The sequence below is a fragment of the Anabrus simplex genome, chromosome 14 (genome assembly GCF_040414725.1).
Source record: "Anabrus simplex isolate iqAnaSimp1 chromosome 14, ASM4041472v1, whole genome shotgun sequence".
Taxonomy (NCBI): Eukaryota; Metazoa; Arthropoda; class Insecta; order Orthoptera; family Tettigoniidae; genus Anabrus; species Anabrus simplex.
The window spans coordinates 45562363-45588281 of record NC_090278.1 but is presented as its reverse complement, the minus strand read 5'-3'; the positions used below and the strand labels follow the sequence as shown (position 1 = coordinate 45588281).

At 39.1% G+C, this 25919-nt stretch overlaps 1 protein-coding gene across 1 annotated transcript in view; it reads left to right on the top strand.

Annotated features, from left to right (window-relative positions):
* LOC136885398 (zinc finger protein 585B) overlaps window positions 1–25919 on the top strand; it is a 44989-nt gene that overhangs the window by 5351 nt on the left and 13719 nt on the right. The window contains exon 3 of the mRNA XM_068230273.1: window positions 8510–8635. Coding sequence (XP_068086374.1) covers window positions 8510–8635 — 126 coding nt within the window. The remainder of the gene's footprint in view (window positions 1–8509; window positions 8636–25919) is intronic.

Genomic DNA, 25919 nt, shown 5'->3' with positions numbered 1-25919 from the left:
CTTGTCTCACAGTTATTGCATTTGATAAGGTATACTCCTGAGTGGTTGTATTTATTATTCATGTTGACCAACGTTGTGTATGATATTGGTACTGTTGTGTGGAGTTTCAAATGCTATTCTTAAGTTTTTTAAAAATAAACATTAGTTATGGGGTATATGTGTACATTATTGAAATTAAATAGTGCGTAATCTTTCTTGGGTTTGTCTATTTTTGTTAATTTAGTTTTGGGTTGGGATTTTATTTTGTGAATAATTTTATTAACCATTTCTGTCTTTATCCATTGTTTTCAGCTATGTCATGACTTAGTTGTATTTCTTTGTTTAAATCTTCTTTTGTTAACGGTATATTAAATGCTCTGTCTATCATGCTGTAGTATGCTGCTCTTTTGTGTGTGTTGGGGTGAATGGAATCTATTGTACACTGACTGACAGTGACAATGCAACATCAAGGAGGAGTGGTTCGAAAGGGATGAAAGTTGGGGAAAATACAGAGACGGCACGGACGAATAATTGATGATTATTTCAAACTGATATGCAGGTTACACAATGCGCACGGCATCGACTCAGTAGGATGTAGGACCACCGCGAGCGGCGATGCACGCAGAAACACGTCGAGGTACAGAGTCAATAAGAGTGCGGATGGTGTCCTGAGGGATGGTTCTCCATTCTCTGTCAACCATTTGCCACAGTTGGTCGTCCGTACGAGGCTGGGGCAGAGTTTGCAAACGGCGTCCAATGAGATCCCACACGTGTTCGATTGGTGAGAGATCCGGAGAGTACGCTGGCCACGGAAGCATCTGTACACCTCGTAGAGCCTGTTGGGAGATGCGAGCAGTGTGTGGGCGGGCATTATCCTGCTGAAACAGAGCATTGGGCAGCCCCTGAAGGTACGGGAGTGCCACCAGCCGCAGCACATGCTGCACGTAGCGGTGGGCATTTAACGTGCCTTGAATACGCACTAGAGGTGACGTGGAATCATACGCAATAGCGCCCCAAACCATGATGCTGTGTTGTCTAGCGGTAGGGCGCTCCACAGTTACTGCCGGATTTGACCTTTCTCCATGCCGACGCCACACTCGTCTGCGGTGACTATCACTGACAGAACAGAAGCGTGACTCATCGGAGAACACGACGTTCCGCCATTCCCTCATCCAAGTCGCTCTAGCCCGGCACCATGCCAGGCGTGCACGTCTATGCTGTGGAGTCAATGGTAGTCTTCTGAGCGGACGCCGGGAGTGCAGGCCTCCTTCAACCAATCGACGGGAAATTGTTCTGGTCGATATTGGAACAGCCAGGGTGTCTTGCACATGCTGAAGAATGGCGGTTGACGTGGCGTGCGGGGCTGCCACCGCTTGGCGGCGGATGCGCCGATCCTCACGTGCTGATGTCACTTGGGCTGCGCCTGGACCCCTCGCGAGTGCCACATGTCCCTGCGCCAACCACTTCGCCACAGGCGCTGCACCGTGGACACATCCCTATGGGTATCGGCTGCGATTTGACGAAGCGACCAACCTGCCCTTCTCAACCCGATCACCATACCCCTCGTAAAGTCGTCTGTCTGCTGGAAATGCCTCCGTTGACGGCGGCCTGGCATTCTTAGCTATACACGTGTCCTGTGGCACACGACAACACATTCTACAATGACTGTCGGCTGAGAAATCACGGTACGAAGTGGGCCATTCGCCAACGCCGTGTCCCATTTATCGTTCGCTACGTGCGCAGCACAGCGGCGCATTTCACATCATGAACATACCTCAGTGACGTCAGTCTACCCTGCAATTGGCATAAAGTTCTGACCACTCCTTCTTGGTGTTGCATTTGCTCTGTCAGTCAGTGTAATTGTGTTTGAGGTGTGCGTGGGTTTTCGAAATATTTTATAAGGTAGGTGGTCTTCATGTCTGGTTATTGTTATGTCCAAATAGTTCAGGGTGCAATTGTTTTCGGTTTCTGTGGTAAATTTTTTGTGGGGGGGTCTATTGTGTTGAGTTTGTCTAGTATTATGGTTTCATTTGTGAACCTGTTATCGATGATGATGAAAATGTCATCAACAAATGTACACCAAAAAATATATTGTCTATTTTACTAATTGATGTGTGCCCTAAATGGTCTATGTCAATTTCTGCGAGTATACCAGAGGCAGGAGATGCTATCAGTAGGCCCGCCTTACATTCACAACACCACAGATCAAATTGCCAAGGTCCTCCGCAAACACTATATAAAAACTATGTTTGGCACCGCCACTAAAATTGCTCACAGTCTGAGTAAAACCAAGGACAAATTGTCCCCACTTTTACATCCTGGGTGTACGAAATTCCCTGTACTTGCGGTAAAGTATACATCAGCCAAACATGCCTGTCCATTGGTACCCATATCAAGGAACATGAACGTAATATTCGTCTCAACCAACCAGACAAATCGGCAATAGCTCAGCACACTCTCTCATTGGGTCATGATGTCATGTTCCAAGATGCTCGAGCTCTTACCCACACTAGACACTACAGTTCCAGGATTATATGGGAAGCTGTGGAAATACGTAGAAATTCTAAGTAATGTAAGTAATACCTGGTTGCCATTAAGGATTTACGTAGGTAGTACCCTTCTCTGTCCCTTCACTATTGGTAATTCATCTCGGTGTTTCCAAAATTCATACGTTCCTGATTGTCAGATGTTTCATTCCAGGCTTGTGTCAATGTCATACACCTGTCAATGTCATACGTTATATACAGATGTTATGTGACCCTCTTAGACTAATTCTGATGGTTCAGTCAGCTTTCGCTGTGTCACGTCCGAGAGGCCATCTGGTGACGAATGAACGTACCATTCCCACTTCTATTATAACGTCTACATTTCCAAAAGTTATTGTTTAAGAAACCTTTCTCGTGGACAGTCGAGATTGTCTTCTGATGACGCAGAGCACAGTTCTCTGGAAACGTAAAGAATTTCACCTTATTTTCTTGACACGGCATAAGCCCAAAAGCCTATAGACTATCATGTCTAGAAGTACGGGCCGTGAAGGCAACATTACTCTTTAGTGTTGTGGGTTGGATGCTCCTATTTCTCCTATATGTAAGGGGAGGTAAGATTTATAAGATTATGCATCGTATGTTGTATATTACAATCTGGTCAATAATAGGCCTACTGAATTTCTACCATTACCATACATTTTCAAGAAATTGTGTGGTTATTCTTAACAAAATACATCACTGCATAAATTACACTGTTAGGAAAGGTGAATAATATAAATGTTACCTCATATGTCTTGTAAAGAGAGGCCAGGCCAGGGACCACCAAGTCTCCCCAGAAAAATTAATTTACTTTTTATAAGTTAACCTTTAGAATGCCAGACAGTGATATGTCATTATTTGAACAGCATGCCTTACTATCTGCATTTAGCAGATTTATAAATGACAGGTGACAATATCTTACATTTTGTTTCCATAGAGCAAAGACATAGGCTAGTTTCTAATTTTATCACTATGCAGCTCATGTGTTTGTTTGTTTATGCACATTGGATTTCTGAATTTCATGTCTTTCTCAGGTCATGAGACGATAGGCAGTTACATAATGCTAATATCAGAAATCATGCAAAATTTTCCATCAGTAGTCACTTACATTGACTGAAATTTATACAGTGTAGTGTTACAGAATTTTTCACCGACAAATGAACCATACACACATACCGGGCGAGTTCTCTGTGCGGTTAGGGGTGCGCAGCTGTGAGCTTGCATCCGGGAGATAGTGGGTTCGAACCCCACTGTGGGCAGCCCTGAAGATGGTTTTCCGTGGTTTCCCATTTTCACATCAGGCAAATGCTGGGGCTGTACCTTAATTAAGGCCATTGCCACTTCCTTCCCATTCCTAGGCCTTTCCTATCCCATCGTCACTATAAGAGCTGTCTGTGTTGGTGTGACGTGAAACCACTGGCAAAAAAAATGTAAAAAACCCCAGTATTTTTGCACTTCTACTCCTTCTTTGTACCCTAATGAACATATCTAATATCATTTGACGGCACGTTTACTAGTGAACTGGCGATGGTAGGTTTGGTATCGTAACCCAACTTGTAGGTGATGATGATGGGTGGTGCAGTTATAAAGCAACTGGGCCCAGTTTCAAGAAATCACTATTTACAGGGGTTTCAGGCTACAAACCACCACAAGGTATGAAACCAGAGACTAATTGTGGGTTTTTCAATTGTTTTTAACAATAATTTGTTCAGTGAAATTACTATCCCAACCAATCAGTATGTGATAACGATAATAATAATAATAATAATAATAATAATAATAATAATAATAATGTAGAATAATTTGTCTTAAATTGTAAATATTGCTTTTATTTGCTCCAGTATAGTTTGCTGTAAATGTTGAAGGGCCTAAATACATCACATCCAAAATCATGAAAGATGAATAGAGGTCATATAAGAGTAGAGACAACATAGAGAACTTTAATTCGAGGGGTATTGGTTAACCATATGCTTGTTGGGAAGGTTTTTTCTAAATGCCATTTGTATTCTGGCATAATCAGGGCATTAAAGTGCAAGTTTTCAACGTGCATATAAACATTAGTAGTCTGTTAAAACTAAATTCTGGTCAGTAGTTTCAGCTGGTTTTGCCACATTATCATAAAAATTAAGGAATTTCAAACCATTGGGGTGTAAAACTAGGGACTAGGGGACCAGATTTCTTCAATATCTGGATGTTTGTCCATTCCTTCTATAAGTAAAATACGCAGAAATGTCCACATTTCTTTTATGGTAACTAAAGATCCATGAAATACTGTGATCTCAGTAATGGAAAGATCGCTTGTGCATACTGAGGAACTGGTTTGTAGAGCAACTTGTTTTAACTGTGACTGAATTCTTTAAATCATTTTCCAGCAAAATTTCGACAAGAAGGAATGAGTCAGTTTTGTAGACCATATAAATATTTTTTACTTGTTAATGAAACTCATCATCATCATCATCATCATCATCATCATCATCATCATCATCATCATCATCATCATCATCATCATCATCATTTCTCTCATTCAACTCCTACCAATCCATTTTCTTCTATCCATCTTCCATTGTTCCTCCTTAACTGCATTCCAATTCAGGTTTCTTCTTATATCGATCGTTTCCAAGCACCTTACTCTTCATCCCTCTGTTACACTCCCTCCTCTCCGGGTCTCCATCATCCTCTTCAGCATCCTTCCCTCGTCTGTCCTCTTAACATGTATTGGCTGTTTAACAAGGAGTGGCCAGACCCTGAAAGCTTCAATGCACCTGTTGTTGTGCATTCCACAGTAACTTGTGTGGAAGAGTTTACAAAAAAATTGAGGTCAAATGTCATGGCACTGGATCTGCTAAAAAAAAAAAAAAAAAAAAAAAAAAGGAACACGTTATTTAAACATGTCAGATGCGCAAGCTAATAATTTCTGAAAAATTGATGAATCCCCGATTTCAGTGCTATGCTTATAAACTTGGAGAGTTGCACCACAGTCAACTAGAGTGAAGGCCGCTTGGTCACCTTATCCATCTGCAAACCTCAGTGATGTGAGTTCAAGTCATGTTGTAGCTATTGTTTGTACAAAGTAAATTTATTTGGGGGAACTTGAAGATAAAAATTTAACAAAAATATTATGCAAATTGCAATACACTTTTATTTTTTGCCTGAAATTAATATAGGCTTCAATTTTCTTACAAGACCTATCTGTAACATAGAAATAATGCACAGTAGAGTTTTCCACCTGTTCAATACTAAGTTGTTAACATATAAATAATACACAGTAGAGTTTTCCACCTGTTCAATACTAAGTTGTACAACTTAGTATTGAACAGGTGGAAAACTCTACTGTGCATTATTTCTATGTTATCTCAGTTCAATACGGACCAACAATATGAAGTTCATAACCCTTAAAGACGTATCTGTGTTGGTGCGGCATAAAGCAAGTTTGTTAAAACTAATTTGAGAAACAAAACATAATTATGGTAACAGTATTATACTTGACAAACTTCAGTTACTCGTAATTACCTCTCAGTGATGGGGAACATTGGAGTGCCACTTTACCCCGTGAACAGAGGTGATTTCGGGGTGGGCACTAAGGAGTATGTAACAGTGTCTTTAAAAATTCACTGTCACAACAGTTTACATCAAATTATTTTCAAACTTTTAAAGTAGAGGCAAGTTAAAAAAATATTGTAATTCATAAAATGAAGTGTTCAGTAGCTATTCTTTGAAATCATTTGTATGGATTACATTGTGACTGATAGGCTAGAATAGACAATATTACCTAAAATATGTAAAAGAAAATTCTTATCATTATTCTGAGTCCTAAGGGGAAACCCAATTTCAGTCAGACTGAATGAATAAATAAATAAATAAATAAATAATGTGTAGAAATGCTTTTCAATTTATTAAGTAAAATGAATTTGAAGTTTCTTGTGACCATCAGAGACTATGACTGATTTGTTTTATTATTTGTGAGAATGAACTTCCAGCATTTATGTAGCTACTTTTACAGTTGATTGGCTATATATATATCTTGTACGTAAAATATAGCTGCGATGGGACTCAAACTGACATTCTTGAGGTTTGCTGGCATGTACGGTGACGAACCAGCCACTATTCCAGTTGACTGTGGTGTAACTCTTCAAATATATATGCGTTGTGTTGGAATCAAGAATTCATCAGTTTTTCGGATATTCTATCACCTCCACTGGGTTTGAAGTGGATCGAGTGTCATGATATTTGACCACAATATTTTTGAGAAAGAAAGAGTATTGACCTAAAATCTTCTACATGAGTTACTGTTGAGTGTCCCCCAACAGGTACATCGAAGCTTGCTGAAATAGGTTGGACGCAGGGTCTGGCCTCTACTTGTAAGTTTATTCCCTCTCCATTCTGTCTAAAAGCTGTTCCTTCCTGATGTCCTCATTTCTTACTCTGTCCTTTCTTATCATACTTCTTAAATATTTTATTTCTCTGGTCTGGGTTTTATTATCTTGTCTTTTTGCAGTGTCCTGGTCTCCACTACATATGGCAGCATTGAACAGCACCTTTTTACACTTCATTGTTCCTTACTTCCTCCACACCAGGTTTCTAACACACTGGTAGAATGTATTTCCTTGTAGAATCCTTTTACTGATCTTCATATCCAGCCCTGCGTCCTGCAGGAGTTCACTTTCCAAGTACTTAAAGCTCTCCACAATTTCAGTAATGGAGGTATTCAGGATACGGAGGTGATATACAAGGCGTTGTATTATCACTGTCATTGTCAAGCTCATCTAATTGTGAAATCATTATTACATCACTTTTGTGATCTGCTCTGGTGTCACTTTCAGGCTGATGAACCAGAATGGGTAGTGTTAAGCCATGGTGGCACTGAACGGATAGTGAAATATTTGACTGATTTGAGAGTTCTAACATGTGCTCAGTTGCAGCCTCAGAGAAAAATTAATTGTAAATACGAGGTGTGTTCAAAAAAAGACCGAACTTTGTAAATTGCGCGCAAACTGCAACATTGAGCGAGTTGTGACTGTGGCGGCGCCTAGCAGCAACTTCTGACAACAGACCGCTGCTTTCCGCATTCCATTGCCTGCATTATCAGTTGAGTTAGAGCCTCTGAAGTGATTGCGTGTGTCACATGTTCGTCGAATTCTATAATGAAAGAGCTTGAGGAACAACGCGTGTGCGTGAAGTTCTGCTTCAAAGTTGGGAAAACGTTTGTGGAAACACTGGAGATGAGACGTCGGTGTACGGTTACGATGTCGAAACCAAAAGGCAATCATCACAGTGGGTGGGGAAAGGTTCTCCTCGACCAAAAAAAGCACGAATGAGTCGTTCAAACATCAAGGTGATGCTGATTGTGTTTTTTGATTGGAAAGGCATTGTCCATCACTTGGCTCCAGCAGACTTTTTCTTATTCCCCAAATTGAAAACCACCTTGAAAGGACATCGTTTCCAAGACATTGAAGAGATCAAGGAGAATGCGACGAGGCAACTTCGCGCCATCAAAGAAAGTGCATTCCAGGAAGCATTCCAAAAGTGGAAGAAACGTTGGCAACACGCTGTTGATAGTGCAGGGAACTCTTTTGAAGGGGACAGTCTGTGAAATGATGTAAGCTACATAATAAAGTTTGTCTAGCCACAGTTCGGTCTTTTTTTGAACACACCTCGTATATGTTTCATTGACATGCTGTCCACCCCCCGTAGTGCAATGCTTAGCACTATTAGCTGCCTCCGCAGCTTGCTTCCATTAGGGGTGTGTTGGAAAGACCTCCCCCTCGGGATGAGGACATGAGTGTACTTTATTGACCAGCTGCATGGAAGGAGAGTGGGCATGAAAGCGCCGAAACACATCACCACCATGGAATGGGCGGGTTTGTGGTGGGAATGTCTCCATGCCCTTCCCTGCTAAAGAATTATAAAATAACAGTATAGTGTAGTGTTTATATCCAGTTGCTTGGAGTACTCTTACTCATTATATACATATTTTAGATGTGAAACTTACTTTGTTTTCTTTCCAGAACACAGATGAGGAGTTGCTTCCAGTCAGTGTGGAGAAGATAAAGGTAGAACCAGATCTTTCATTTACTGATCTATCTGCAGAAGAACATACTTTAGGAATAGTCAAAGAGGAACTTGACATTCAGGTATAGTTCATTCTTCTTCAGCTTTTTTCAAATTCCTTTTTATGCTAGTGCTTATGGATTTACTTGCATTGATAGTTTGGGGTCTATATCTGCTTAACTGTTGTAATTGCTGACTTTCAGTGTTATAGACTCCTGACTTGTTTTCTGTAAACTTGCACCTGGTCACATGTTGTTTGCTCAAGTAGTGATGAGTTAATAGACTATGTCCCTGCCTTTTCTTTTGATCTCAAAAAAGACTTAAGGAGATTTTGTTGCTGGGGATGTCATCAAATTTTGTTTTCCTCAAATCTTCTTATCAGGAACATTTTCATTTGTTACCTATTGCCATCTGCCTGAGCTACCAGTGTGGAACGAATACTACGAGCCAAGTATACTCAACTTTTCAGATAAATATGAAGAACAATGTTTAAAGTTTTCAGTAATTGGTGTCGGTATTACAGATTGGAAGGCAAGTTAGAAAATATTGTAATTCATATAATTAAGTATTGATTAGCTATTCTTTGAAATCATTTGTATGGATTACATTGTGACTGGTAGGCTATAATATATATTATCAACTAAAATATGTAAAAGAAAATTTCAGTCAGACTGAATAAATAAATAATTTGTAGAAATGCTTTTCTATTAATTGAAGTGAATTTGAAGTTTCTTGTGACCATCAGACAAGTTCTATTGTAACCATGACTGATTTGTTTTAATATATGTGATTAGAATAAACTTCCAGCATTTATGTAGCTACTTTTACAGTTGCTTGGTGATATTAGCATGTCTATTCTGTGAGTATGAGTGTGTGTATTCTGCCTCTCATTGATTCTGCTAATGCAGTGCTGTCAGATACAGACAGGCAGCATGTTATTTCTGTATCGGTGCTTTTTATTTATTCATATGTTAATGAAGTTTTTTAACTGTTAGGTTCTTGACTTTGTCAAAACTATTTTGAGAAAGAAAACATAATTATGGTAATAGTATTATACTTGACAAACAATTAACTTAATTTCATTTTAATTAATGGGGAACATTTGAATGCCACTAAACCTGGTGAACAGAGGTCATTTGGGAGTGGGCAGTAAGGAAATGCAACAGTATCTTTAAAAATTCACTGTTACAACAGTTTACATCCAAACTTTTAAAGTAGAGGCTTGAAAGAATGTAGTCTACATTCATTGACTTTATATTAACCTTATAGTCTACTGTTGGAGAGGACAGCTTCCACATTTTTTACGGAATGAAGGTTCTTTGCTTCACAATGCAATGGAAAATAGGGTAATTGTTGCCTTGATAACATTGAGCAGAAAGATTCACTTAACACAAATTCCAGCTTAGTGGGACAATTAGTTTATGAGAAAGAGGGAATGTGGTTTTGGGTGTTTCATCATCCATTACTCGGTCATCACACCATGGACTCTCATTTCGAATGTTATGCATCTACTCTCGCTTATCTCATTTATTAAAACTTAATTACTCCTCTTTCATTCAAACTGCACCACACAATATCATATTTCAAAGGGACAGCGAGTCATTGAATTACGAGTCATAAGAGGTTTCAAGGCATTGAAGGAATTATACGAGGGGGATCAAATAGCCAGTTCAAAAAAATTAGGAAAACATGTTTTGTATTGCCTGGTGTATGAACGTTACTTTGGTAGATGGGGTTCCAATGGTCATACTCATACCTTGAGACCTTAGCTGCTCGGGGTGATTGTTTAGTCCGCCCTGTCAATATTGTAACCATTCAAGTATAATTAGGGGTTCGAAGAAATGTTGTAAACGTGCCTCAGCTTTACTGATTCCACTCGCGGGCATGCAGGTTCAGTCAGGTACCGGTTACAATTCTTGGCAATCATTAGCACGTTTTCATCATTATAAGGATCTGTATCTTGTAATTATTTGAGGCTGTTTTAATTCCTAATCTACAAATGGCAATACTGATAATCGATTTTAAGTGGAAGGATGTTCTGCTATAATCAAACCAATTCATTGATGAAATATAATTAACAACATTAATAAATGAAATCTTGCGACATGGGTGGATAAGTCAAATGTTGAACATAGTAATCAATGCTTTTAAAAATAAATACTAATGTACTTTTGTTGGTTGTCATTTCTTGCTTGTAAGGTGCTACAATTTTATATATTCAAAACAAATCTGTTGGCAAACCAATCTAATATTAAGTTAAACAAAGCAAATGAATCGTTTTTGCCAACATAAAAACTGCCGAAGGCTTATATGTACAATTGACAGTATAATTGTTTAAATGATTATTTTGTCCACCGCAAAAGGAATAAACAAAATATTTATTCGTCTGTTAATATTCTATTAATGTAATATTATAATTGTCGCGTGGAGCAAGGAATTCTATAACTAACAACTTGAGGGTTCACTACGTAAATGTGTGCAACGTTGTGGATCCTCAAATAAAACAATCATGGACATTCAAAATAAGATCCGCAGCTGTAAATGTTAACGTAATTTCGTGTGGTTATTTCAGTTTTAAACTTAGTGTTATATAAGTTGATACTCATTTTACCTCTCAGTCCATGTAACCATTTAATATGGCCATATTGGTCCCGTCAATTGTTTTGTATGTCCCGTTTAGAGAAGAAAGGTACTTGATCTTTAACCAGTGACACAAATTCTTTTCGTACATGTAATTTTGGCAAAACAAAGTTGAACTCAGAACTTCAATTTCCTATTAGGCTTATAGATTTTTTTTTTTTGCTAGTTGCTTTATGTCGCATCGACACAGATAGGTCTGATGGCAGTGAGGCTTATAGATTAAATTTCTAATTGTCGTATCCTGTTATAAGAAGAAATTTTATACTTTCCACAAGTTATAAGCATATAATCAACATTTTCAGACTAAATATTGAACTTGGACCTCAAGTTCCTTATGATCAAATGAGAGCTATGTTAAGAAACATTATGCAGTGATCCAAGAAATGGTGTTACACTTTTAATTAATCTGCAACTTAGTGTTGTAAGAAGTGATCATTCATCACAACAATTTACAATTTACTCAGATGTCCAATTATATTGTGCATTGCCCTTTATGTTTATTTTATATATGTCAGTGTCTTTTTTGCTAAGTTTTCTTGGCTGAAGATGATGCAGAAAAAGCATTGAAACTAGTTCTATTTATTAATTCAAATGTTGTAATTGAAATATGATAGCGTTGTTTGATATTGAAAAGGTGGACCAATTAGTTTGTTCCTATTCTACGCTTATAAATGTGAATGAAAATTCTACATCTACGTAATGTACAATTCTAACAGAATAGTAAAAAAAAAGGACAAGTTTTTGGTACTCATCACACCTGATGAATTCTTGAAGACACACCTCCATCATTCTGGTCATTGGAATATTATAATTTTGTTAGTTTCAACACATCCTCCAGACCTGCTGGGATACCATTCCAGTTTAGGCCTGCATGACCACACTGGTGGATATCTTAGTATAAGAATTTTCCATCCGAGTTGACATAATGAAACCTGCAACTTATACAATGCGATAAGAACAGTATCACACACCAAAACAGATATATTAATATTTTGATACAATACTCACCTTGTTGTTAAAACTATGCTTTTCTTATTAGCATATGATAACTGTACAGATTCATTTATTCTGCAACCAGTTTTCATGATGATGCCTATTCTCCTTCTCTCATTGTTTTTAATAAAAAGAAAACCCTATTCTATAATCAAAGGTAATATAAATGTGTGCGTTTTTATACTTGAGAATGAATCATTGCCATATGACCCCCTTTTTAATATTTCTGACGTTTGAGGGACATTCTCCTTGACAAATTACTCTCACGATCAGGAATGCTAACCATGGAATGGACCTAATAATACGTATCGTTCAATTGTGTCTTAATCGATCGTTTCGTAAATGAATTCTCGATCACTTGTAGATATTCATAGTAGTGAGACAATATATGTCTGGTGCAAATGAAGGTGAACTCGACATGCATCATTCATGATATTAACTTCAGTCCATGGCCTCCGTCGTATAAACTGTTATCGGAACTATACGTTGAGCATAAGAAATCAGTTCACTCTCCAGTCGAATATAGTCCTTTTCATTCAACACTAGTTGATTGTACAGTGTTCTCCCTAGAACCTTTTTAATGGGAGGACCGCCCTGCTGTTATTGCAGACCGCCCAGCTGACATAACCTCCATTTGTGCTAGTTCCATAATATTATAATCTATTTAAGTCGTTGGTTGTTTCAAATTTAAATTGAAATACTGTAAATCTGTTTATTTAAATGAAAAATCTTATTATTATCAGAATAATTTCATCAGTTACATCAGAGATTAAATGTTTAGCTTGACCACACAGTGATGTGCGCAAGCGGTGCCTGGATTAACGTGGAATCGCATGAGATTCGTATGACGTCACAAACATGTATGACACTCCGCAGCAACGAAATGCTAAGTCCAGTATTACATGATTATGAATGAACAGTAGAACACTAGAAGTTCAAAATACTCTCTTATGTCTTGCTTGTGATAACACTAAAATAGTTGAGTATTGTTTACCTGTCCATTATTATTAATGCCCTGAGGGGAATAAAATTAAATGTTATCATATCCATTTTTCCGCCCTATTTTCCGCCTGGCTACTCATTCCTGACACCCGGCTGACGAAAATTTCTGAGGAGAACACTGTTGTACTTCAGTATTAAACTTCTGGACACTGGGCGAGTTGGCTGTATGGTTAGGAACGCACAGCTGTGAGCGTGCTTTTCGAGAGATAGTGGGTTCAAACCCCACTGTTTGCAGCCCTGAATATGGTTTTTCATGGTTTCCCATTTTCACACCAGGCAAATGCTGGGGCTGTACCTTAATTTTTTATTTGCTAGTGGCTTTATGTCTCACCGACACAGATAGGTCTTATGGTAATGAAATTGTACTTTAATTAAGGCTATGGCCACTTCCTTCCAATTCCTAGACCTTTCCTGTCCCATCGTCGCCATAAGACATATCTGCGTTGGTGCGATGTAAAGCAAATAAGCAACTACCAAGAAAGACTTCTGGACATGAATTTGTTAGATACTGCGGGGTTCTGAGCTTATGAATTCTCATATATTTAATTTATATTAAAGCTTACCACTCAATTGAGAAAATTTGAATTATCAATGTATCTGGACGTAAATTGACTGGAAGTATACTTTCACATGATTTCAAACAGCTTCCATACCATCATAAACTTCAATGATTTCTTCATCTTCGATTCAGAGGTTATGATATATTATCAATATTTGATTTTTTTACAATCTTTTATGCGTACAGGTGTCGGGAGCCTTAACTCCCTTCATCAGCACTTTCTACATCAATATCAATCTTCCCCAAATCCCAAGTTCTGACATCACTCTGTTTTACGTTAAACATACATACATACATACATACATACATTACATACATTATCATTATAGACTGTTGTGCCTTTCAGCGTTCAGTCTGCAAGCCTCTGTGAATTTACTAAACGTCGCCACAATCCTCGATTTGCAACTAGTGTTGTGGCCTCATTTGGTTCTATACCTCTTATCTTTAAATCGTTAGAAACCTAGTCTAACCATCGTCATCTTGGTCTACCTCTACTTCTCTTACCCTCCATAGCATAGTCCATTATTCTCCTAGGTAACCTATCCTCCTCCATTCGCCTCACATGACCCCACCACCGAAGCCGGTTTATGCGTACAGCTTCATCCATTGAGTTCATTCCTAAATTAGCATGTATCTCCTCATTCCGAGTACCCTCCTGCCATTGTTCCCATCTGTTTGTACCAGCAGTCATTCTTGCTACTTTCATGTCTGTTATTTCTAATGAATAAGATATCCTGAGTCCACCCAGCTTTCGCTCCCATAAAGCAAAGTTGGTCTGAAAACAGACCAATGTAAAGATAGTTTCGTCTGGGAGCTGACTGCCTTCTTACAGAATACTGTTGATCGCAACTACGAGCTCTCTGCATTAGTTTTACGACACCTTGATTCAATCTTACTTACTATATTACCATCCTGGGAGAACACACAACCTAAATACTTGAAATTATTGACCTGTTCTAGCTTTGTATCACCAATCTGACATTCAATTCTGTTGAATTTCTTACCTGCTGACTTCAATTTAGTCTTTGAGAGGCTAATTTTCATACCATACTCATTGCACCTATTTTCAAGTTCCAAGATATTAGACTGCAGGCTTTCAGCACAATCTGCCATTAAGACCAAGTCGTCAGCATAGGCCAGACTACTTACTACATTTCCACCTAACTGAATCCCTCCCTGCCATTTTATACCTTTCAGCAGATGATCCATGTAAAGTACGAACAGCAAAGGTGAAAGATTACAGCCTTGTCTAACCACTGAAGCCCAGTTGTCAACATAAATGCCTTTGATTGATTTTAATAATCTACCTTTAATTCCATAGTCTCCCAGTATAGCGAACATCTTTTCCCTCGGTACCCTGTCATATGCTTTCTCTAGATCTACGAAACATAAACACAACTGCCTAATCCTCTCGTAGCATTTTTCAAGTACCTGGCGCATACTGAAAATCTAATCCTGACAGTCCCTGTGTGGTCTGAAACAACACTGGTTTTCATCAAACTTCTTCTCAACCACTGATCGCACCCTTCCTTCCAAGATTCCTTTCCAGTTAATTTGCCTGGTATACTAATCAATGAGATACCTCGATAGTTGTTGCAATCCTTCCTTTTCATTTGCTTATAGATAGGTGCAATTACTGCTTTTGTCCATTCTGAAGGTACCTTACCAACACTCCATGCTAATCTTACTACTCTATGAAGCCATTTCATCCCTACCTTCACACTATACTTCACCATTTCAGTTCTAATTTCATCTATTCCTGCTGCCTTATGATAATGGAGTTTATTTAGCATCCTTTCCACTTCCTCAAGCATAATTTCACCAACATCATTTTCCTCCTCCCCATGAGCTTGGCTGTTTGCAACACCACCAGGATGATTTCCTTTTACATTGAGAAAATGTTCAAAATATTCCCTCCACCTCTCCAGTGATTCCCTGGGATCTATTATGAGTTCACCTGAATTACTCAAAACACTGTTCATTTCCTTTTTCCGTCCCTTCCTAAGATTCTTTATTACTGTCCAGAAAGGTTTCCCTGCTGCCTGACCTAGCCTTTCCAGGTTGTTACCAAAATCTTCCCATGACTTCTTTTCGGATTCAACAACTATTTGTTTCATTCTGCGTCTTTAATCTACGTACAAATCCCTGTCTGCCTCGGCCCTTGTTTGGAGCCATTTCTGATAAGCCTTCTTTTAACATTTACAATAATAATAATGTTATTTGTTTTACGTCCCACTAACTACTTTTTTAAGGTCTTCGGAGACGCCGAGGTGCCGGAATTTAGTCCCACAGGAGTTCTTTTACGTGCCAGTAAATCTACCGACACGGGGCTGTCGTATTTGAGCACCTTCAAATACCACCGGACTGAGCCAGGATCGAACCTGCCAAGTTGGGGTTAGAAGGCCAGCGCCTTAACCGTCTGAGCCACTCAGCCCGGCTTAACATTTACAAGCTTCTCTCACTTCATCATTCCACCAAGATGTTCGCCTTTTCCCATCTTTACACACAGTTGTTCCTCGGCATTCCCTTGCTGTTTCTACTACAGCATCCCTGTATGTCACCCATTCACTTTCTATATCCTGAACATGCTTACTGTCTAGTGTTCAAAACTTCTCACTAATCACATCCATGTACTTCTGTCTAATTTCCTTGTCCTGGAGATTTTCTACCCTTATTCGTTTGCAGACAGGTTTCACTTTCTCTACCCTAGGCCTAGAGATACTTAGTTCACTACAGATCAGATAGTGGTCTGTATCATCGAAAAATCCCCAGAAAACTCGTACATTCCTAACAGATTTCCTGAATTCGAAGTCTGTTAAGATATAGTCTATTATAGATCTGGTACCCCTAGCCTCCCATATGTAGCTGTGAATAGCCTTGTGCTTGAAGAATGTATTCGTAACTGCTAAACCCATACTAGCACATAAGTCCAGCAAACGCTTCCCATTCCCATTAGCTTCTGTATCCTCCCCACATTTACCAATCACCCTTTCGTATCCTTCAGTTCTATTCCCAACTCCCGCATTGAAATCGCCCATTAGCACTATTCTATCCTTGCTGTTGACCCTGACCACGATGTCACTCAATGCTTCATAAAACTTGTCAACTTCATCCTCATCTGCATCCTCACATGGTGAATACACGGACACAATTCTAGTCCTGATTCCTCCAACTGACAGATCTACCAACATAATTCGCTCATTTACATGCCTAACAGAAACTATGTTGCGTGCAATGGTATTCCTGATAAAGAGCCCTACCCCAGACTCTGCCCTTCCCTTTCTAACACCCCTCAAGTACACTTTATAATCTATCTCTTCCTCGTTTTCTTCCCTTACCCGAATATCACTTACTCCTCGCACATCCAGATGCACCCTCTTTGCTGACGCAGCCAGTTCTACTCTCTTTCTTCCATAAGCCCCATTAAAACTGATAGCTCCCCATCGAATTCCATTTCGTTCGCCAAGTTGTTTCCAAGGAGTCCCTCCCCTGTCAAGTGGGAGTGGGACCCTGTTACTCCCATAGGTCCAAGGCTTGCTTAAAATGTTCTGAGCTCAGTAGATTCATGAAGCAGGATGCTACCCTATTTGCACATAGTCCAAGTGAGGATCTCTCCTCTAACGGGTTATGGACCACCGGTGTATTATTGTCAAGCCAAGGTCACTGAGGAGAACAGAACAAAATCAATCAATCAATACTGATCTGCATTTAGGGCAGTCGCCCGGGTGGCAGATTCCCTATCTGTTGCTTTCCTAGCCTTTTCCTAAATGATTTCAAAGAAATTGGAAATTTATTGAACATCTCCCTTGGTAAGTTATTCCAATCCCTAACTCCCCTTCCTATAAATGAATATTTGCCGCAGTTTGTCTCCTTGAATTCCAACTTTATCTTCATATTGTGATCTTTCCTACTTTTGTAAACGCCATTCAAACTTATTCGTCTACTAATGTCATTCCACGCCATCTCTCCGCTGACAGCTGGGAACATACCACATAGTCGAGCAGCTCTTCTTCTTTCTCTCAATTCTTCCCTTTTGTCTTTTGTCGGAAATCACCCAGAACAAATCGAGCTGCTTTTCTTTGGATTTTTTCCAGTTCTTGAATCAGGTAATCCTGGTGAGGGTCCCATACACTGGGACCATACTCTAGTTGTGGTCTTTCCAGAGACTTATATGCACTCTCCTTTACATCCTTACTACAACCCCTAAACACCCTCATAACCATGTGCAGAGATCGGTACCCTTTATTTACAATCCCATTTATGTGATTACCCCAGTGAAGATCTTTCCTTATATTAACACCTAGATACTTACAATGATCCCCAAAAGGAACTTTCATCCCATCAACGCAGTAATTAAAACTGAGAGGACTTTTCCTATTTGTGAAACTCACAACCTGACTTTTAGCCCCGTTTATCAACATACCATTGCCTGCTGTCCATCTCACAATATTTTCGAGGTCACGTTGCAGTTGCTCACAATCTTGTAACTTATTTATCACTCTATAGAGAATAACATCATCCGCAAAAAGCCTTACCTCCGATTCCACTCCTTTACCCATATCATTTATATATATAAGAAAACATAAAGGTCCAATAATACTGCCTTGAGGAATTCCCCTCTTAATTATTACAGGGTCAGATAAAGCTTTGCCTACTCCAATTTTCTGAGATCTATTTTCTAGAAATATAGCAACCCATTCAGTCACTCTTTTGTCTAGTCCAATTGCACTCATTTTTGCCAGTAGTCTCCCATGATCCACCCTATCAAATGCTTTAGACAGGTCAATCGCGATACAGTCCATTTGACCTCCAGAATCCAAGATATCTGCTATATTTTGCTGGAATCCTACAAGTTGAGCTTCAGTGGAATAACCCTTCCTAAAACCGAATTGCCTTCTATCGAACCAGTTATTAATTTCACAAACATGTCTAATATAATCAGAAAGAATGCCTTCCCAAAGCTTACATACAATGCATGTCAAACTTACTGGCCTGTAATTTTCAGCTTTATGTCTATCACCCTTTCCTTTATACACAGGGGCTACTATAGCAACTCTCCATTCATCTGGTATAGCTCCTCCGACCAAACAATAATCAAATAAGTACTTCAGATATGGTACTATATCCCAACCCATTGCCTTTAGTATATTCCCAGAAATCTGATCAATTCCAGCCGCTTTTCTAGTTTTCAACTTTTGTATCTTATTGTAAATGTCATTGTTATCATACGTAAATTTTATTACTTCTTTGGCCTTAGTCTCCTCCTCTTATCTCGACATCATCCTTGTAACCAACAATCTTTACATACTGCTGACTGAAAACTTCTGCCTTTTGAAGATCATCACATGCACACTCCCCTTGTTCATTAATTATTCCTGGAATGTCCTTCTTGGAACCTGTTTCTGCCTTGAAATATCTATACATACCCTTCCATTTTTCACTAAAATTCGTATGATTGCCAATTATGCTTGCCATCATGTTATCCTTAGCTGCCTTCTTTGCTAGATTCAATTTTCTAGTAAGTTCCTTCAATTTCTCCTTACTTCCACAGCCATTTCTAACTCTATTTCTTTCCAGTCTGCACCTCCTTCTTAGTCTCTCTATTTCTCTATTATAATAAGGTGGGTCTTTACCATTCCTTACCACCCTTAATGGTACAAACCTCATTCCTCAACAATTTCTTTAAACCCATCCCAGAGTCTGTTTACATTTTTATTTACCGTTTTCCACCGATCATAGCTACTTTTTAGAAACTGCCTCATGCCTGCTTTATCAGCCATATGGTACTGCCTAACAGTCCTACTTTTAAGACCTTCCTTTCTATCACATTTATTTTTAAGTACCACAAAAACAGCTTCATGATCACTAATTGTATAGTCGTAGCCGCCTGAAAACAAGGAGGGCCATGACTCAGAATATGTCCGAGATGCCCACTCCCATTCCACAGCAACTGGTATCCTGACTCTCAGGTCCGTTGCCCATGGTTCACGAACTAGGACGTGACTACAGTAACCCACAAACAAGAACCATTACGTTAAACATTGCCATTTATAATATTACCTGTAACCCATATACTCTGTGCATTTCTTATTAATGTCTGTTGTAATGTGACACATTGACACGTATTGGAACACCTTAAAACACTCGTGAAAAGATCAAATATTCATCCTATATTGTACAACTCTTACTAATATGTATCATAACCTTAGATGGATTTACTAGCTGAGTTGGCCACAGATAAACTGTTTCTTATCACTAGTTAAATTGTTGTGGCCATTCAAGCATAGGCCCATTAAAAATCAACTCGTCTGATTTAAATGTCGTTGATGTTAAAATCCTTTCTAGGAAGCACTGATTTAATGTTAAATTATTAAAGACATTAGGACTTAGTTGTGTATTATTGCTATCAGGCCAAATGATATCATGCTTTTCTGTTGTTGGACTGGATTTTTTAAACAGAGCAGAACAAGCCTCCCATTATGTCCTTGAATTTGATCTTCTAGTGGTAAAAAAAGAAAAAGCTATGTTATACAGATAAAACTTATACTAATTTTTTAAATAAGTATACAGGGTTTTTCACGCAAGATGTTACACGGAAACAACCACCAAACCATGAAAGATATCGGCACTCGTCCTTCACTGTACCATACCGTAACATGTACCATAACATACCCTGGGAGTGTAATGTTATTGTATGACCGGTGAACACACAACAGGGAAGGGAGATTATTCGGACATTATTCATTTTCTCTTCTAGAAAAAGCTCCTCTGGTGTCCTGTATTGTGTTTCTATCTCAATTCATACAGTATTATGTGCTGTACACTCAAACCAATGACAATTATAGCTTTGATTACAAGATATTAGAATCATTCTGTATCGATGGTTTTCACTTTACTAAGGTAAACATTAAGTGTATCCTTCTAATTCAATACATCTATAATTCTATCATTGGCTGTGTAGTTAGGAGCGTGCAGCTGTGAGCTCGCATCCGGGAGATAGTGTGTTTGAACCCCACTCTCAGCAGCCCTGAAGATGGTTTTATATGGTTTTTCATTTTCACACCGGGCAAATGCTGGGGCTGTACTTCAATTAAGGCCATGGCTTTTTCCTTCCAATTCCTAGGCCTTTCCTGTCCCATCATCATCATAAAACCTATCTGCATCGGTGCGATGTAAAGCAACTAAGCAACTAGATGTTTTGAATTAGGAGGATACACTTAATTATAGCTTTCGTTATGTTCCTTCAAAGTAATGATTTTATTCCTTTTAAAAATATCATACCTCCCGGTCCTGTACAGATGTGTACAGTATGCTCACGTGCCTGGTGGAGGCTGCTTGCCCGACTTCACACTGTCTGCGCGTGCTCTTCTTGTTCATGTCTCAGGAGTTAACTGTCTGATTTTGAAATTACTTACATGTTTGATCTTGTACGCGGTTGAACTTGTGGGCCAGCTGTATGAATTTGTGCCATTCCATTTGGGAGTTGGTTATTGGTCACCCCATGAGAGTGCGTAGCGCGTGGTTTTGCAGGCCCCTGGGTGTGAATGTGGAGTGCCAATATCTTTAATGGTTTGTGGGGTTGTTTCTGTGTTACATCTTGCGTGAATAACCCTGTATACTTATTATAAAATTTTAGTATATGTTTTATCTGTATAACATAGCTTTTGTTTTGTAGTTCTAGAAGAACAAATTCAAGGACATAACGGGAGGATTGTTCCACTCTGTTTGAAAATACAACCCAACAACAGTAAGGTACGACTTCATTCAGCCTGATAACAATAATACATAGTTGAATCCTAATGTGTTTTATAACATAATAATAAGTCAGTGCTTCCTGGAAAGGATTTTAACATGAACAAGATTTAAATTTGACAATAAGATAGTTGATTTTTAATGGGCATATGCTTGAATGGCAACAACAATTCAAATAGTGACAAGAAACACTTTATCTGTGGCCGACTCAGCTAGTAAATTCATCTAAGGTTATGATACATATTGGTAAGAGTTGTACAATATAGGAGGAATATTTGAACTTTTCACAAGTGTTGTTCTAGTACGTGTGAATGTGTCACATTACGACAGATGGTATGTATATGGGTTAGAGTTAATGTTAAATCAGTGCTTCCTAGAAAGAATTTTTAACATTAATAAGATTTAAATTTGATGATAAGATAGTTGATTTTGAATTGGCCTATGTTTTAATGGCAACTACAAATCAAATAGTGACAGGAAACAGTTTATCTGTCCTGAATCGGCTAGTGTATCCATCTGAGGTAATGATTTATATTTGTAAGAGTTGTACAATATAGGAGGAATATTTGAACTTTTCACGGGTGTTTTAAAGGGTTCTAGTATGTGTGAGAGTATTACATTACAACAGACATTAACAAGAAATGCACAGTGTATATGTATGGGTTAGAGTTAATATTATTAAAGGCAATGATTAATGTAAAACAGAGTGCGTTAGATCTTGGAATTTGGGGAAGATTGACATTGATGTAGAAAGTGCTGATGAAAGGAGTTAAGGCTCCCAAAACATATATGCATAAAACATTGTAAAAGATCAAATATTGGTAGCCCTTTCAGACCTGAAAGAAAACTGGCGGTGTGAATTTTTATTTGTACGTCACAAACTGACTAAAATGCTCTTAAATACATATATTTTTAGTTTATTTTACAAAATAAAAATTAACATCTGAGAAAAAGCACCCGCACAATTGTGCGTGTCAGGACTTAATTCACTACTTACAAAAATGAAAAATTACCTCAATGCATGTGAATATACATATGTACATGATCAAATGTTCCATTTTACAGTGGGGACTAATTTAAAACAATTAAATCTTCGTTCAAACACAAGTAAATGTTACATTTTCTACACTGAGGACGAGTTTTGGTTTTACTGCCCTTTTGGCAGCAGCAGCCTGTCATTGGATCTGAAAGAAAACTGGAGGTGTGAATTTTCGTTTGTATGTCAAAAACTTACTAAAAGGCTCTCAAATACATATTTTTATAGTTTATTTTACAAAATGAGAACGAGAACTTTCAGCTAAAAAACAGAACCCACACAATTGTGCGTGTCAGGACTTGATTCACTACTTACAAAAAATAAAAAATAAGAAAATTTAGCTCAGTACTCATGTACATGATCAAATGTTCTATTTTACAGTGTGGAACAATTCAGTTTAAACAATTAAAATCTTATACATTGCATTTCTCACGTAGAGTACGAGTTCTGCCTTCACAGTCTTTTGGTGGCAGCACCCAGCACTCTCGCATGCATTGACTGCAGGGAAACCTAGCCCACACTCTTGTGCATATCAACATTCAAAACCTCATGGAATCATGTACGATGTTGTAAGTTCACAATTTACGTTCGCTTAACAATTTACACACTTCAGTGATTATATTCTGATATTCAGTAGAGCTTCTAGATTAATATGAATGCAATAAATAAATACTTACTTTAGGCATTACTGCTTCCCGCCATCTTGCCGATGAACTGTATTTTTAAACTCTTCCTCCTGCCCCCTGGTGGTCAAGCGCTAAATAAAAACAACTGAAATACATGCTATGTGTCCCGCACAAGCACTGCAGTCCGGTCTAGCGCCAGAAAAAATCAAATAAGCTCAGAGATTAATAAAATATGAACCCGCACAATTGTGTGTACACGGTCTGAAAGGGATAATATATTGACAGGGCAGACTAAACAATTACCCATTGTAAACTATTGTAATGAGTCTGTACGGACCAATTAAGGACTGATAATGGTCAAAGTTGTCGATACTCAGGGTATGTCAAATTGAAGTTATACCCCACTACATTAAACTCTCAGGTGACCCCTCAAAACAAAGTGAATAGCAGTGCGTCCGTGTATCGTTGTGAGGTATACGGACTACTTCAGTCATTTGAGCATGTACGTAAACCAGCACATCCCATGAGACATCTTAATGAGGTTCAAGTTGCAAGGGTCGTCACTTTGATCCAGGAAGGATGGACTTTTCGTCACGTTGCTGTGGATCTCAGTGTCTTTCCATCAGTTATTCAGCGCTAGTGGAATCACTACAGTGAGACAGGCCAGTTCACAGAGAGGGTTGGACAAGGTTGTGGACACATGACAACCCCTCAGGATGACCGATATCTGACCATCTGTGTGCTGCGGCATTGTTCAGCAACTGCCAGAGAATTGCAACAAGACCTCAGGAGGGTCACTGGAGTCACGGTGTCTGACCAGAGAGTAAGGAACAGGTTAAGAGAAGTGCCCTTATGACCCAGACGTCCTGTTCGAGTGCCCCGTTTAACACAGCAATATAGCACAGCTCGCCTTCTGTTTGTCCTACCCACATCAACTGGCAACTTCACCAATGGGGACCTGTGTTGTTCACAGACGAATCTAGATTTCCCCTGACACAGCCTGATGGACGTCAACATGTATGGAGACGTCGTGGTGAGCAGTATATGCCAAATGTTGTCCAGGAAGGCGACCGATTCAGAAAACGTTCTGTGATGGTGTGAAGTGGCATCAGTATTGAGGGCCGTACGGATCTTGTCATTGTCCATTGTAATCTTACTGCTGCAGGGTACATCGAGCAGATACTGCTGCAGCATGTGTTGGTTGCTGCATACGGTATTGGCCCCTGAATTCATACTCATGCACGACAATGCCAGGGCTCATGTAGCACACATCACCAGAGCTGTCCTGCGAGAACTGGACATTCAAGAGATGGAATGACCAGCAGTGAGTCCCGACCTTAATCCCATCGATCATATGCATGATAGGTTTGACAGAAGTGTTCGTGGGCATCCTGTTCCACCACAAATTCTCCATGACCTCGAACAGGCTCTCATTGAAGAATGGGAGCTGATACTGCAACATGACCTCCGTTGACTTATACGGAGCATGCCACTTAGGTGGCAAGCTGTGATAAATGCTCGTGGAGTACATATGCCGTACTGAAGCTCTCCAACTGTGATAAAAATCCACCGTGGAGGACTGTTATCACTTTGTTTTCGCCCCTTTTTTTTACGTTTTCTTTTGTGTTCTGAAAAGGAACGTTAATCCATCGATGTTCTTTTGTATACTTCAATGGCCAAGAATAAAGGTTTAGTTAGTAATATACCTGGGTGTGAGGTATTGTTTTGTGGAGCATGCATACCTTCAAAAACATGTTCCCCTAATTTTTTGAACTGTGTATAAACAGGATTTCATTTTTTAATTTAAATTCATTTATTGAAAAATGCAAGACAATTACAATTTACTTTTCCACATAGTTTCCTACTTTGGAAATTCATTTGTTCCAGCATATGGGGAGCTTTTTGATGCCCTCATCGTAAAAGGAACAGGGTCATTTCGTCAGCCAGTTGCGCACACTCTCGTCATCTTCAAGTCGTTGCCCTCCTAGAGCTTCTTTAAGTGGTCTGAACAAATGGAAATCGTAGGGCACTAAGTCCGGGCTGTGAAGAGGATGGTCAAGTGTAGTCCAGTGCATTTCCTGTAGCTTGGAAACAGAGTTGCAGTATGGGGCCGCACATTGTCGTGGAGGAGGATGACCTGTCGAATCGGTTGGTCTCGTCTTTTGGGGTAAAATGCAACCCTTGCCTTGTTTAACAGCTCACAGTTGTAAGCCTCATTGATTGTGCGTCGCTCATGAAAATAATCAATCAGTAAAATGCTTTGCCGATCAAAAAAAAAAAAGGTTACAAGAACCTTGCTAGCTAAGAGTCGATTCTTGGCTTTCACTGGTGCTGCCTCTCCTTTCCTCCACCACTCCTAACTGGCTTGTTTGGATTCGGGAGTGTAGTGGTGGACCCATGTTTCATCGCAGGTGATGATCCAACTCAAAAATGAGTCACCTTCTTCCGCATACCTTGCTGTGAGCCTCTGACTGACCTCCAAACGCCTCAACTTCAGATTTTCGGTCAAAAGGCGAGGGACCCACTTGGAACACATTTTACCGAACTTTAAGTCATTTGTGATGATTGCTTGACAGCTCCCATAACTGATTCTGACTTGTGCAATTTCTGATACTGTCGATCGTCGTCAGTGATGTCTTTAATCCCATGAATGTTTTCGCCTGTAATGCTGATCTGAGGTTGGCGATCGTGTTGCTGATTTTCCGCACGTTCTCATCCTTAAACTTTTTACGCCAGGCAAACACATGCATTCTTCACCG